Genomic DNA, 15,727 nt, shown 5'->3' on the forward strand with positions numbered 1-15,727 from the left:
CTACAGTAACTGTGGTTCTTTCAAAGGTGTTGTCCACGTGTATTCCACTTCTGGTACACACACGCTCCATGCGCACAAGATCAGAATTTTTTTGAATAGCATTGTCCATTGGGAACTCATCTGCACCCTGTAGCTGAGGGCACAAAGAGTGGGTCAGCTGCAACTGTCCATCAGTTCTTTCACTAAAGCAGAGTTCACTTGATATAGGACTCTGTCTGAAGGAAGGCAGTTCATGGAATGTATGTGGAAAGCACATCTTGAAGAACTACAGTTACTATAGGCTGGGTAACCGATCTTTGTCCTTCTAGTGACTGTCCATATGGATTCCATTCCTGGTGACTCAGAAGCAGTGAGTTCATTTCCTGGAGGTGGATGCTCTGAACTGGAACAGTCTACCAAAGAGGAGTGCTGAGTGAAGCTGTTAACAGAACTCCAGGTAGCTAAGTAGAGCTGAATCCCTTGTTTCCTTAGATGAGTTGTCACAACCACCAACCACTTGGTGAATTCTCTCAAAGCCACAGAGAGTATGAAGGGAAGCACCCTTGTGTTGAGACTTTCCCACCAGGAACCTGAGGTATTTTCTGTGAGCCATGTGAACTGTAATGTGCAAAAAGATGTCTTGCAAGTCAACAGACATAAATCAATGTTGCAGATCTAAGCGAGGAATTATAGAAGCTAATGTTACCATCCTGAACTTGAAATGACTGACTAATTAGAGTTGAAGATCCAGAACAAGTTACCAAACACTTTTCTTTTTTGGGATCAGGAAAAAATGAGAGTAAAAGTCCCTGCCCTGGAACTCCAGGATGACTTGGGCAATTTGGAGCTATAGAAGGGAGTCCACTTGCTTTCTTAGCAATATCTTGTGAGACAGGTTCCTGAAGAATCATGGAGAAAGGTAAATGGAAGGACTGGAACTGGATGGAGTATCCCTTGTCTGCTGTTTCCAGGACCCACTGGTCTGAGGTGATCTAGTTTCAGGACTCCCCAAAACAATTCCTAAACAGGGATGGAACGTGAGAGGGGCATGGGAGTAGGAGATGAAGGTAAATCCCGTGGTCTAAGTGACTCTTGACTGCACTATCAGAACTGCTGATGGAAGGTCGATGTAGAATGTGTGGTGAAGGAGGAAGGGGCAGAGCGTGTCTTCCTCAGAGGCTTGGACAATCTTTGCTAGCTGCAGTAGTATGAAGAAGGTTGTCTCTGTTCGATAGTTCTGAGGCCTATATTGTTTTCTCCTGGGGACTAGGATGTACACCTGCAGAGAGCATATGGCCCATGAGTCCTTTCTGTCCAGGACTCTGTCAGGAAGAAGAGATCGCAGCCTTCAAAGGGTTGGTCTTGATGGTCATTTGGACCTCCTTCAGTATTCCAGAAGATTTGTTACCAGGAGGCCCTGTGCATTCTGATTGCAGTCGCCATACCATGAGCTACCGTGTCCATGGCATTAGTGGCCTGTAATGAAGTCTGTGCAACCAGTTATCCCTCTAACACCAGCGACTTGAGCGCCTTTCTGTGTTCCTGCAGGAGCGACAGTTGATCCTAGTTCAGAAAAGTATATTTAGCCATAAGTGTTTGGTAATTTGATATGGGTATTTGTAAATTGGCTGAGGAGTATGTCTTATGCCCAAAGAGTTCCAGCTTTTTGGGGTCCTGGTCCCAAGATGTTGCCTTAGGTGGTCTCTACTGTTTAGATTTCTTTTGGAGTCAGCCACTCCCAAGGGCAGGTGTTGGATGGTTATAAAAATATTCAAGTCCCTTAATGGACACTTGGTAGTGTCTTTGAAATGGGTGCCATGGAAGGATGTTGCTTCCAAGAGTCTCGATGTTTTTGCAACGTAAGAGCATCCTCTGGATTCCCTGTCTGAATAGCTCGGTTCACAGGGCAATGAGTGGGCAATTACATTAGTGACATTTTCTCAAGACCTTCAGAACTAGAGGAGGAAAAAGAATATAATGCTCTCGTAGGTGGGGCCATTCTTTTGGGGGTTTTAAGGTCCCACAATATTCTGTACTGGGATGGAGGTGGTGGCTGTAGTCAGTGCTGGGGCCAATAATGTCCTAGTGGAGATGAACAATAGTGACTGGCTGGTTGGACACCGTTAAGTCTCCTACTATGGTGAACCTCATGGGCACCAACAAGGTCAGCTCTGAGAATGTTCTTTCCACTCTGGAAGTGTGTTCACTACTGCAGAGCACAGTCTGGGGTGCTCTGATGTCAGTACTGAGAGTGGGATCTTAGATCCTTGTACTGGCAAGGGAAGCTCTGATGATTGTGCCCATTGCTTTGGTGCTGCAGTTTTGGTTCTGAGATTTTTGGTGCCAGACACTTGGATTCCAATGCATCTGAGTGGTGTTGAGTTAACGGCTGGACCTCCTCTGGGCTCTGAACGGACTCCTAAGCTAGATCTATTCGTCATAAACATCATATTCCATTCTTCCTCTTTCCTCAGAGGAGAGAGTACAGAAACTCCGGTCAATTCGATAGTTGAGGGTGGGGCTTTCTCAGTGCTAAATGAGCTCTGGATCTCGGGGTAAATCCCTGGTTTACCAAAGTACTAAGAGTCAGTCTGATCTGGTGTGGCCATCTTCTCCCCTTCAGGAACCGATGAAGCAGTCAGGAACCTCGAAGAGGAAAAGATTCAGGTGAAATTCTTTCACTTTTTGGGTCCTTTTGGTAAAGGAGCAGCATATAGAGCACATGTGAGGTATATGTACTTCCCTGTGGCAGATGATGTTCTTAGAGTGTTATCATTAATGGAAACAATTACCTTGCAGAAGGGACAGGATTTGAATGCTGGAGACTTCAATGCCTCCATGTCCAGGAGGGTCCAGTGCCAGGGCACCTCCCGGACTTTGAAAACTTCTTTCTTTTTCAAAGAGCTTAAAGTCTGTAAATCTAATTGCACTAACTATATACTAACTAAAGAGAAAACAACTGGACAGTATGCAGAGATGGGGACATTAGAGGGTTCTGTCTCAAAGCCTAGGGGGTAAGAAGGAATAAAAGGGCAAATGGAGCTGCCCTGACATTTAAACACTTGGCTTTGGGTTCCAGGGGGCATGCAAAGTGCAGGTGTGGTCCCAATGGATATTACTATTCAAAAAGATTCTTATTCCTCATTCATGGGGCACATGCTCACCAGATGTGGAATACACGTGGACAAAATCCCTAGAAGAACAACTCTATTTCACAGCCATGCAATTCACCTCTTGCCATGTATTTGCAATTATGCTTCAGAATCTAAGCTTTCATTTAAAATAATAAAATGGTTGCGAAGAAAGCCTTTGAAACTTAACCAAGTACAAACTGATGTTGTGGTGTCTAACCAATAGCTTAGAGATGTTAACTGCCCTATTATTCTCCCTGGAGTATTAACTTTGAAACCTAATGACTACAGTTTACATTTTAGCATTTAATTATTTCAGCTTATCATTTTAGCAGGAACATTCAGGTAATGTGTGCATGCATCAATTCCAAATTGCATTCCACACCTTCCTAGGTGCCAAGCCTTATCTGTCCCCCACACCGAGCTGCCAAAATTTCCAGGCTCCCTCTCACAATTTCAATTACCTTTTTTCTAATATATATATTTTAAATATCAGCAGTACTTTGAAAACTAAAGACTTAGGGGCTGTTTAAAATTAAATATTACACAGAATACTATAATATTATATTGATTGACTTTCATTTTCATTATTAAGTCAAGAAAAAAACCCCTCAATTTAAAACGTATTTGTGGCAGACAAAGACATTTCCAGAATGCTGCACTTTTTTGTCTTAGAATTTAGATTAAGGTTGTAAGAACCTGCACAGGCACTTGCCTGTATCTAACTCTCTACCTACAGTAGAACCTCAGAGTTATGAACTGAATGGTCAACCACACAATCTCATTTGGAACCAGAAGTATGCAATCAGGCAGCACCAGAGACGCTCCGCCCCCCCCCCCCCCAAAAGGCAAATTCAGTACAGTATTTTGTTAAACAAACTACTAAAAAAATAAAGGGTAAGTTTAAAAAAAGATTTCACAAGGTAAGGAAACTGTTTCTGTGCTCGTTTCATTTAAATTAAGATGGTTAAAAGCAGCATTTTTCTTCTGCTACTAAAGTTTCAAAGCTGTATTAAATTAATGTTCAGTTGTAAACTTTTGAAAGAACAACCATAACGTTTTGTTCAGAGTTACGAACATTTCAGAGTTATGAAATGTCTTATGCCCAAAGAGTTCCAGCTTTTTGGGGTCCTTCTCCCAAGATGTTGCCTTATCCTCCATTCCCAAGGAATTCGTAACTGTGAGGTTCTACTATATATTGATAGTCTATAAAGATCATTGCTACAGATAGTACCAAACAACTTTAGGAAAACAAATTGTTCTATAAGACTGTGACCTTATAATAAAAATTAAGGGTCAGATTCTGATTCCCATACTTGCAGTGAATAGTACCTTACACCATGGATAGTCCCAATGACTTCAGTGGAACTACTCATGGAGAAAGGAGCCACTTGGTGTAAAGTACTAGCATCTGGCCCCAAGAAATCACCAGCTGGATTGTATACACAAGGAAAGCCACAGGCTTAACCTAGTGGATACACAGGAAAATTAAAATTAATTTTCAAAATTAAAAACACCCAGTGCTTATCTCTCCTAGCAGTTAAAAGAATTTTCCAGCTCTGACTCCTAAATCTTTTGAGAAGGAGAAGAGATAAGGACCACAGTCTGGATTTAGGGTCTTCTGAAAATCCTTTTGCTACTTCTGTTCTCTGCCAATTTACCAAAGGCCAGATTCTTACATTGAGCAGTATCTTACTCTATGAGTAGTCTCACTAATTTGATGGGATTACTCATGGAGGAAAGCATTACGTATCATGAGTAAAGGTGGAAGAGTTTGGCTCCAAATTAGGGCAACTAGAACACCCGCTTTTTTTTTTTGTCTTCCAGCTCAGAACTTCAGACCATAAATCAGATCAATTTTATACAACCTCTGAATTGGCTTTTAGCTCTGGAATAAGCTATAAAACAGATTTCACACAAAAAATGTCTGGGATTTGCTTTCATGAGTTGTTGTGGAGAAGACGCACAGAGTTCTGAGTTTAGCGTTTGGCATATTAGAAATGCTTCAACATATAGTAGGTACTACTGTGGATTTATAACATGGTTGATTTAACATTGATCTCTGAGCCTCATCTTTTTGCATGACTTAAAAACCCGCAAACCAAAAAAACCTTTTGCAATCTTGACACCACATCAATTTTGGGGTGAGGGAGTGAGTTTGCACTTGATATAGGTGTTTGGGTAAAGAACCATTTTAATATTAATCTTGGATAACTCTCAGGGTTGGGCTCCTGTAACTGTTGATTGTTTAATAGTCTGCATAAGGAAATAGTTCTATCCTGCACCTCTCTTGGAAGTTCCAGTGCCAGGATACATACTTGAGCCGGATTCATTATTTTTTGCCTTCACAAGGCACTTTGCATTAAGGTATCCTGATCTGCCTTCTCATGCTGCCCAGGAGGTCCAGCTCTGTTTCCTACAACTGTGTTTAAACCCTTCTTTCATTTAAATCCAATCTTTGTTATTTTAACTAAAAGAGATGTTCTTCCTCCTATACTTATTTCATTACAATCCCCCTCTCCTACTCTCTCCATCCTGGTATCAGTGTTGAAATATCCAGCTCTGTTTGCTGATTTTAGCCAAGTTTCTAGTACACAGTGTTTCATTTTAAACATGCAGTTCCACTTCTGCAGTTTCATTTTGTATGTCTCTAAACTTGCTCCCTCCTCACTCCCCCAAAGGATAACCATCTACTTTGTACAACTTTACCCTCTTACTATCCATTTAGGAGCAGACTGTGCCTGGTTCTTACATGGGTGTGAGCCTTCTCCACTGCCTTTGCATGGCCTGCTAAGGGCCAGGGAGCTGCCCCATATCCTAGTCCCCTTCTGTGTCAGACTGCAGTGCAGGGTGGGTAATCAGCTGTACCGCCTGCAGGACTACAGTAACTCCTCACTTAACGTCATCCCAGTTAACGCTGTTTCGTTATTAAGTCGCTGATCAATTAGAGAACATGCTTGTTTAAAGTTGCGCGATGCTCCCTTATAACGTTGTTTGGCAGCCTCCTGGTTTGTCCACTGGTTGCAGAAAGAGCAGTCCGTTGGAGCTAGCTGGTAGGGGCTTGGAACCAGGATGGACCGGCAGCTCCGCAATCAGCTCCCCTAAGTTCCCTGTGAGGCAGTCGCTCAGCAGGCTATCAATTGCCGGCAGTTCAGTGTCCCTCCCCCACACTGGAGGACGGGGTGGGGGGGAAGAGGGGTGCTAATGTCAGGGTGGACCCCTTCTCCTGTACCTCATCTCCACAGAGCGGGGGTGGGGGTGGGGGGAGAGAATGGGACAGGACACTACAGGGCTCAGGGAAGGAGACGGCTGCTGTCTCAACCTGCTGATCTACTTAAAAAGGCAGTGTACTTCCAGTGTGGTTAGCATACTTAAAGGGGCAACGCACGTCTCTCTCTCTCACACACGTATACACATACACACACACACACACACACACACAGTGTGTCTCTGTCTCTCTCTGCCATGCTGTCTCCTCCCTCCATTTGTTGTGCCTTGTAGAGTGTGAGGCTACATTAACAATGTCGTGTTAACCCTTGTGGGCTCAGCCGAGTGCTAGTTTATCATTTAGCAGTAAGGCATTCCCTAAGAAATATCCCACCCTCTTCCACCCTCTGACTTCACTACCTCAGCAAGCTTCACAATCATCATTGCTGTGTACAGTATTAAATTGTTTGTTTAAAACTTATACTGTGTGTGTATACATATACATACAGTCTTTTGCCTGTTGAAAAAAATTTCCCTAGAACCCAACCCCTGCTATTTACATTAATTCTCATGGGGAAATTGGATTCACTTAGCATTGTTTTGCTTAAAGTAGCATTTTTCAGGAATATAACTACAATGTTAAGTGAGGAGTTACTATGTATCAGTGGAAGAACTCTGCCTGTGTCAGGGAGCATCAGGAGCAATTCTACCTCTACAGAAATTCTCCCCAAGGGACAGGGAAGCTTCTCACCACCCACAACTCAGGGCTGTGCCTACATGGTAGTACCACTGAGTCTTTGATAATGTAGCTTTCCTCAGTGACACCCTTCCTCACCTACTTATTTGAATAACGAGCAGTGTAATGCTAAGTATTTGTAGTATTAACAAAGAGTGTATCTTACTGTCCCCAGATAGTCACATTTACAAAGTGTGTGCCCTCAACCCACTTGTTATACAAATCACTCCTATAATGTAATCCTGCCCAACAACTTGCTGCTTCTACCTGGTAAAACCTGATAGGACAAGGGTGTAACTCTGGCTTCAAAAGGGCCCAGTGTAGGCAGGGTGTGATCAGCTATGATAAGCTGACAGCTGCCCATCCAGATGTGGGCAGGACACAAGAGCTGCAAATGAGCAAGCTAAAAAGCACTAGCAGGAACTCCCACAATTTTGCAGTTGCCAGTTTTGCACAGATTCTACACAGTCCTTTCCTTTTGGTTAGAAATACTTAAATACTGATTAGAGCTTTGTCTGCTCCTATTCATGAGACTTTTAATGGTGTCTTAGCAATTTCAGTATTATAAAACAAAGCAAAATGAAAGGGAACAAGAGAGCAGTTAACATTCAATGAAAATAGTACCATTATCTACCTGCTGACTCGTGGATTTTCCACCTCACAAAATAAATAATCTACATGGGATATTTGCAAAGATAGTCAATAGGAAAATGGAAGTTATAGCCCCTAGCCCTAAAGTCCACAGTTTTCATGCAATTATTATTTGGTAGGCCATGAAACGCATCCCAGTGCAGAGAGTCTGCAAAAGGCACTCAGGTCAAAATGTCACCCTGCAATAGATCAAGCTGGGTAAGGGGAAGCAGCCTTCCATGCCTACCAAAGCACAGACTGACTCATGCAGGAGTAATCTTTCAAGGATGAGGCATGTATGCAGTTTTATTAAACAAGCCAAATTATTTTTTTGCTCTTTGTTTGCTTTTTTCCTTTTCCTGTGTTCTCTGTGCCAAGGTCTTGGCATGAAGGATGTGTCATCAATGGGATGAGAACACCAGTAAATGCGTCAACACCACTGTAACTTGTAAAATTCTTTCTTAGAGTGTCCCTGTAAAATAGTTACCAAAGGAAGCCTGGAATCTTAGCCATGTATGCTTTCCTCATGTATTGTCCTGTTTTGCTTCCTAATTTACTCTGCTGCTCTGTGTGATAAAATTCTCTTTCCATGTTATATAGAGTGACTTCAAATTTAAATTAATGGAATATATATATGTTTTCCTGTTATTATATTTTTAACAGGCAAGATATCAGTGAAGGTATTGTGAGCATAGTCTCTCGCCACTGAACTCCTGTGCATTTTGACTTCAAATTCTTTTATATTTTTCTAGCATTTTCTGTGGGTCTCTTTTTTCCCTGGCTCAAGAACTTGAAAACCTGTTTCAGATGCCTGAGTGGAAAAATTCAATGCACTTCAAAAGGATTTTCTGTAGGCAGGCCACAAAGATGTTGCTCATCGAATCCAGTCTGCCAGCAAGTGAATGACTTCAAACAAAAGCATGGGTAGATGGCAAAACAGTAAGTTTAGGTTACCTTTTTTTTAAATTTATTTTTTAAAATAAACTGCAGCTAATTGATCCAAGGGCCACTAATCAACCTCTGCTCTAACGAGTATACAATTAACTTCCGTTGGGGTTACACAGAATGTAAGTCAGTGCAGAATTTGGCTCAAGACATCTGAACTGCTTTTCTACTTTGTAGAGTGGAACACAACAGCACAACTTCCCAGTGAAGCTCTACTGTGAAAATGAAAACAATCATGGTGTTATTTTTTTACAAAAGTGGCATTACTGTGTTCCAGGCCAGCAAATATTCTAGCTATCCAGGGAAGCAGTGTTACATTTTAAAGAATGACAAACCAGGTATAACAATCCCCAGGATATGCTTAAACTGTAAGGTCAGTCATCTATTGATATATGTTCTCAGAATAGCAATATAAGCAACATACCAGAAACTCCCGGTGGTGTCTTAATGAATTTTCCATTAAAATGAGCAATCACTGCTTCACATTTTTCTGTTGATTCCATCCTATGTAAATAAAGGATAAAATAGAAATTAAACGTTTGCCCGGTTTCTGCATTTGAAAAAAAAACAAAACAGATTTACTAGGTTTTCTTGCTCTCCTTTCACTTTTGTGACTTCCTTTTGTGTGTGTGAGCAACAGGGTAAAATTAAAGAGAATTAACTTTTTGTGCAAAGTGATAAGACTCGACACTCTGGGAATTTAATTTCTCTGTTTATTAGGTCATGTTCTGCAGAGGTCAGATAATATGGGTTATACAAGTTAGGCCACGTATACTCAATTTCCAAGGGTTGACAATGGGACTATCACTACAGGATTCTTGGTGTTTGGATCCTAAACCCAATGCTTCAAGAAACCCTCCCTCATTTCTCCCTCCCTCCCACCTTCTTAAAGGTAGAGGAGGCATGTAACAGGAAAACCCTCACCCCTGAATTCTCCTCAAGAGGATCTCTCTTTCGCCATCTTCCAACTTTATAAGGAAGGTCAAATAAAGGCCAATGCCCTATCCCAAAATTCAGTTAGGTTCTTCAGAAAGTGGACCAGGAAGCAGCTTAGCATCCCAATGATGCAGAAGGAGCAGGAACACTGACTCCTGCAAAATCCTAGAAAATGCAAAAACAGAGATGCCCAATAAACCTTATAACAGTAGTTAGGGAATCCACTCGCTTACCTGGAGAGGGCATGATAGCTGGAACAGCTCATAACTGCTAGCCTGAGTTGCCCTAGCTACGGAACTAAGCCAAAAGGGGTGTGGCCATCATTTTGTTTCCCCATTGCTGCTGTTTAGTGAAGCACAGTGGCCCTGACCTAATTACTCCATTGCTCCTTCAGAAAATCCCAAGAGAAGTGCAACCTGCACCAGGTGAACTGGGAATAGGGTGAGTCAGGACAGCAAAAAGGTAAGGCTCGGTTAACAGGAGACCTCAAGGCATCTAACAGTAGGAAACTCCATTCACACAGCACACTGAACTGCCTTCAGACAGTCCTGACTTTTAGTCATTACCAACTTGGACTGCACTGGAACTGCTCACCCAGAGATGAAAAGCAAAGAGATAGCAATTTTAATAGGAGCATACGTTTCACAGTTGTTTATAAAATGAAGTTTAGGTAATATATACAAAATCATTAAAGGGATTGTTATCTGCATATTACATTTGTGAAACTCAGATCCACAGGTTAGGCCATATGATTAAGTCACCTTCCGCTCATCAGCAATCTACAGTAGCCAATGAGAGGTAAATATTGGTGCTTTTGGACTCCTGCTAGTCTTCCCATTCAGACCCTGGGAAATTCTTCCACAGCCAAGAACCAGGATCGGCAAATGGGCAGACTGAACAAAAGGGTTTTTTCACAAATGTAATTGGAGAACCAAGAGAGCTTGGAGGGGGCTCTGGGTTGCTGGATCTGAGTCACTGTGTTAGTCTCAGATTCAAATCTGGATTTGATAAAATCTATTCTGAGGTTACTTTCTACTAACCTCCTAAAACATCATGGACACAAGAACTGAAAACTTACTGTACATTCATTCGTATGTCCCTGAAACACCTTCAGTCTCAAAAAGGCATTCACTCATTAACGTTCAGACATCTAACTTGCAGTATTTGAGTATATGTGGTGTGGCAAATTGCCAGCACTACTTTGATGGGTTTCATGCTTTCTCCTCTTGGGGATGGTTCAAGGCACCGTTTCTTGCCCCTGAACTGGGGTATTAACTGTCCCACTAGTGTCCTAGAGGAGGGGAGTGGAGAGGGAGGGACCCGGGACCGCCCTCTACTCCGGGTCCCAGCCCAGGGGCCCTAGGGATAGCAGCAAACCGCTTGAACTAGCGGTTCCTTCCCCTGGGCTACTTCCCTCTACTGCCCTTCAGCTTGTGGAGCTTCCTGTCCTCCCTCTACACAAACCAGGTGTCCCTTTACCTAGGGTCTTGGTCTTCTTAGCCCACCGCAGCACTTCTCCAAACTCTCCTCTGCTTCCTTCCAAACTGCTCCAACACCAATTCACTCTGCTTCCCTTGTCTGATTGAAGCAGGGGCGTTTTATCACGTGACTGGCTTCAGGTGCTTTAATTAATCTATAGCAAACTTTCTTCCCTCTACAGGGAATAAGGCTCCCTTCTAACACTCTCCTGCTGCCCTCTGGCCATGCTGTATCACAGTGGATAGATGTTAAAATATGGTCTTATACAACTCATCTACATAGGTTTCCTCTCCTGTTAATGTAAAAGTCAGCCATATTTCTAAATGAACACATGGAGCCGTTTCAGTCTTAGTATAGTAGAGAACCCACTTAGAAAGTACAGATTTTGAAGCTAAGGTCTTTTTCCCAACACACCCACAACACAAACGGTGATTTGGATTTGCATATCTCTTGTGCACTTTCCAGGTAGAATTTTAATGCTCTTCTGGCATCTAATGCCACAAGAGTTAAGGGTAAAATCTTGCCCCAAATACCTCTTGTTTAACAGAATGAGATGCAACTTGCAAAGAGAACCATTTCAGGGAGACCCTATGGTCTTGTTAATTTCCCACAAGCAAACTCAGTGAAACCACACCCTAAAACATTTGAATTTGAACAAATCAACAAACTCCTATTATTCAGGTGCCATACACTGTTCAGATTCCTCTCTGTGTGGTCCATTAGAGCACCAACAATTTTATATTCACCTACTTGTTCAAATACAAAACTACCAAAATATAGACAAAATATCAGAAATGTTCATTCAGTCACCTGGTCTTCAAATTCCAAAAGGACTAATTCTACCTATCATCAGTGTTTTTGTGGCACATCTATATGCTTAATCATATATCTTTTAGAATCTACTTCCTTAATTCAAGGAGTGCTCCTTACTGCAGACACTGTTAACAGAAATCTCCAATCCAGTTCTCAAATTTGGTCATTCAGCTTGCACACGGACGAGATCTTGACTGTTTTAAAGAGTGATCATGAGACGATCTAGGCTTAATGCAGGACTTAGAGATAGAGAAAATAAATGCTAAAGGGCCACAGGAGAACTCTTGGCCTGGAAATCTGCAGTAGTCAAATAGCCAGTAACTAAAGGAAACACAGACCCCCAGCGGCGGGGTATTTGAGAGCTGAGTGGACCATGGAAATAGTGTTTGATCTTATTGACTCTAAGGGAGAACCATTCCCATCTAGATGTCAACTGCTTTTGGTGTAAGATTTATGTGGAGAATCAAAAATATATTTTTCTCCAAAATGGCAACAGGCTCATGAGCCAGAATATGCCAAGCACTGATAATACAGAGTGATGGGTCTCTTTCCTCAGAAAAATTGATGCAAAGAAAGGTATTTCAGTAGTGCAGGAGCCCTCCTACCTCTCCTTCTGGAAGCCTAGCCTCAAAAACTGGATTATAGAGGCCAGGGTGGGGTTCTGCTCATACAGTACTTAACAGGGAAAATTTGCACTTGAAGAGACCCTATTTAGCAGAAGTAGGTCAGATTATCAGCATGTGGCACTGTTATAAGTTTTCCTAATGGAAGGTCTTAGGGGAATGTGGAAAGGAGGGTCTGTGATGAGAGGATTTCAGCCCAAATCCTTCCACGAGTGTTGGCTATCATTAGAGATGGTGATGAGAAGGCTTCACATACTTCCTGCCCACTTACTCAGGTGTGGGGGAGGTGGGAACAATAGCTTATGCCAGTAGACCCCACAGAAGTGAAAAGTGGAGTCTTGTTCCTGTTTGAACCCCTGCACTGGTGCCCAGAGCAAGCCAAAATTGGCCCCAAATCTTAGCTGAGAGTCTGACATGTTTGGCTAAACAAAGGACAGATTACCAAAGTCCCGCTGCATCTCTTAATTAAAAAGGGATTCAAATTAAAAGTATGGTAAGCTTTCTGTAATCACCTCTTCCTCCTCCTATTCTGAGTGAACCCTGAGTGACAATAGCTAGAAAAAGACATTTTTATGATTAACACTATTGATGGACACATGGTTTACATAGTACTGAATGAAAAAAGTGGATAAGCAAACTATAGTACCTTGCAAAGCCAACACCACGACTTGTGCCACTGGAATCACGAAGTATCCTTGTAGAGATAACTTGCCCGAATGGCTTGAGCATATTCTCAAGCTCTTGTTCATCCATTGACAGCGGCAAATTGGAAATATATAAGTTAGTTGGATCTTGTTCTTGTTGCTGAAACAGAATTAAAAACTGCCATTTAATTTTCAAAACCAATAGAGTAGAAAGAAATCTTAAGCATAGACTATGTCTATCATTACATCTATTTTTCTATGTTTAAGAGTCTCAGGTCCCATTATACAAGCCTTTCTTTCCCCGCATCACCCATTTTAAACAACTGTCTCAGTATAATTATTCAAGCAAGAGAAAACTGCTTAAAGCATGTCTGGAGCGACTTTTTGTTAACCTTAACCATTCTGATAAAAAGTGGAGAGTAGAATGAACAAATGACCAGTCTTAACATATATATCATATCTTTATTTTAAGGTTTTTGGAAAGAAGGTTAATATTAGAGTGGAGCAACTCAAGGAAAATCAGGATTGAAGCTGGGAGAAGAGGAAAAATTAGACTAATGGAATGTTACCCTGAAAATGGATGAGGAAAAGAGATAAGAAACAATAGGAAAGGAAGAAAAAACTGGAGTGAAGAGATAAAAGGAATGGAAAAGACAAATGATACAATGCATTTTTTTTTAAAAGTACACTGGCAAAACGTTACAATAAAAATAGGCAGTTGTCCAATGCAGATAAAGCTGTGCAGGAAATGGTTTTCCTAACCCAAGAAAATTCTCTTATTCCACATTGGGAGAATAGACACACACACACGCAGTGAGATAGAGCATGAGCAGAACAGTCAACCCAGCTGTTAAGACAAAGCAGAAAGCATACAGGGAGTGGAAGATGGGAGGGATCAGCAAGGCAAGCTACCTTATTGGGGTCAGAACATGTGGGGGTAAAGTGAGAGGCTAAAAGTCAAGTAGAGTTGGACCTTGCAAAGGGAATTAAAACCAATAGTAAAAAGTTATATATCCCTATAAATAAGAAGAAAACAAAGAAAGAAGAAGTGGGACTGCTAAACACGGAGGATGGAGTGGAGGTTAAGGATAATCTAGGCATGGCCCAATATCTAAACAAATACTTTGCCTCAGTCTTTAATGAGGTTAATGAGGATCTTAGGGATAATGGTAGCATGAGAAATGGGAATGAGGATATGGAGATAGAGATTACCATATCTGAGGTAGAAGCGAAACTCGAACAGCTTAATGGGACTAAATCGGGGGGCCCAGATAATCTTCATCCAAGAATATTAAAGGAATTGGCACATGAAATTGCAAGCCCATTAGCAAGAATTTTTAATGAATCTGTAAACTCAGGGTTGTACTGTATGACTGGAGAATTGCTAACATAGTTCCTATTTTTAAGAAAGGGGAGGAAAAAAGTGATCTGGGTAACTACAGGCCTGTTTGACATCTGTAGTAAGCAAGGTCTTGAAAAAATTTTTGAAGGAAAAGATGGGGATCAATATGAAAATTGAAAGGTGGATAAGGAATTGTTAAATGGGAGACTACAGCGGGTCATATTGAAAGGTGAACTGTCAGGCTGGAGGGAGGTTACCAGTGGAGTTCCTCAGGGATCGGTTTTGGGACCAATCTTATTTAATCTTTTTATTACTGACCTCGGCACAAAAAGTGGGAGTGTACTAATAAAGTTTGCGGATGAGGTATTGAGCTGGGAGGTATTGCCAATACAGAAAAGGACCGGGATATCCTACAGGAGGATCTGGATGACCTTGTAAACTGGAGTAATAGTAATAGGATGAAATTTAATAGTGAGAAGTGTAAGGTCATGCATTTAGGGATTAATAACAAGAATTTTAGTTATAAGCTGGGGAACGCATCAATTAGAAGTAATGGAGGAGGAGAAGGACCTTGGAGTATTGGTTGACCACAGGATGACTATGAGCCGCCAGTGTGATATGGCCGTGAAAAAAGCTAATGCGGTCTTGGGATGCATCAGGCGAGGTATTTCCAGAGATAAGGAGGTGTTAAGTACCACTATACAAGGCACTGGTGAGACCTCATCTGGAATATTATGTGCAGTTCTGGTCTCCCAAGTTTAAGAAGGATAAATTCAAACTGGAACAGGTACAGAGAAGGGCTACTAGGATGATCTGAGGAATGGAAAACCTGTCTTATGAAAGGAGACTCAAGGAGCTTGGCTTGTTTAGCCTAACCAAAAGAAGGCTGAGAGGAGATATGATTGCTATCTATAAATATATCAGAGGGATAAATACCAGAGAGGGAGGATAATTATTTAAGCTCAGAACCAATGTGGACACAAGAACAAATGGATATAAACTGGCCATCGGGAAGTTTAGACTTGAATTTAGACGAAGGTTTCTAACCATCAGAGGAGTGAAGTTCTGGAACAGCCTTCCAAGGGAAGCAGTGAGGGCAAAAGACCTATCTGGCTTCAAGATTATACTCTATAAGTTTATGGAGGAGAAGATATGATAGGATAACATGATTTTGGCAATTAATTGGTCTTTAACTATTCATGGTAAATAGGCCCAATGGCCTGTGATGGGATGTTAGATGGGATGGGATCTGAGTTACTACA

The 15,727-nt window shown here is 41.7% G+C and overlaps 1 protein-coding gene across 7 annotated transcripts in view; it reads right to left on the reverse strand.

The window, feature by feature from the left end:
* The window catches only part of RBMS1 (RNA binding motif single stranded interacting protein 1), a 207,239-nt gene that overhangs the window by 22,589 nt on the left and 168,923 nt on the right, over positions 1-15,727 (reverse strand). For all 7 annotated transcript variants that reach the window (XM_084643426.1, XM_084643427.1, XM_084643429.1 and 4 more), the window contains 2 exons: positions 13,126-13,283; positions 9,053-9,132 (listed from right to left, as the gene is read on the reverse strand). In XM_084643426.1, the coding sequence (XP_084499552.1) occupies positions 9,053-9,132; positions 13,126-13,283 (238 nt within the window). The remainder of the gene's footprint in view (positions 1-9,052; positions 9,133-13,125; positions 13,284-15,727) is intronic.

This window comes from Lepidochelys olivacea (genome assembly GCF_965140295.1).
Source record: "Lepidochelys olivacea isolate rLepOli2 genome assembly, chromosome: 11".
NCBI classification, from domain to species: Eukaryota; Metazoa; Chordata; order Testudines; family Cheloniidae; genus Lepidochelys; species Lepidochelys olivacea.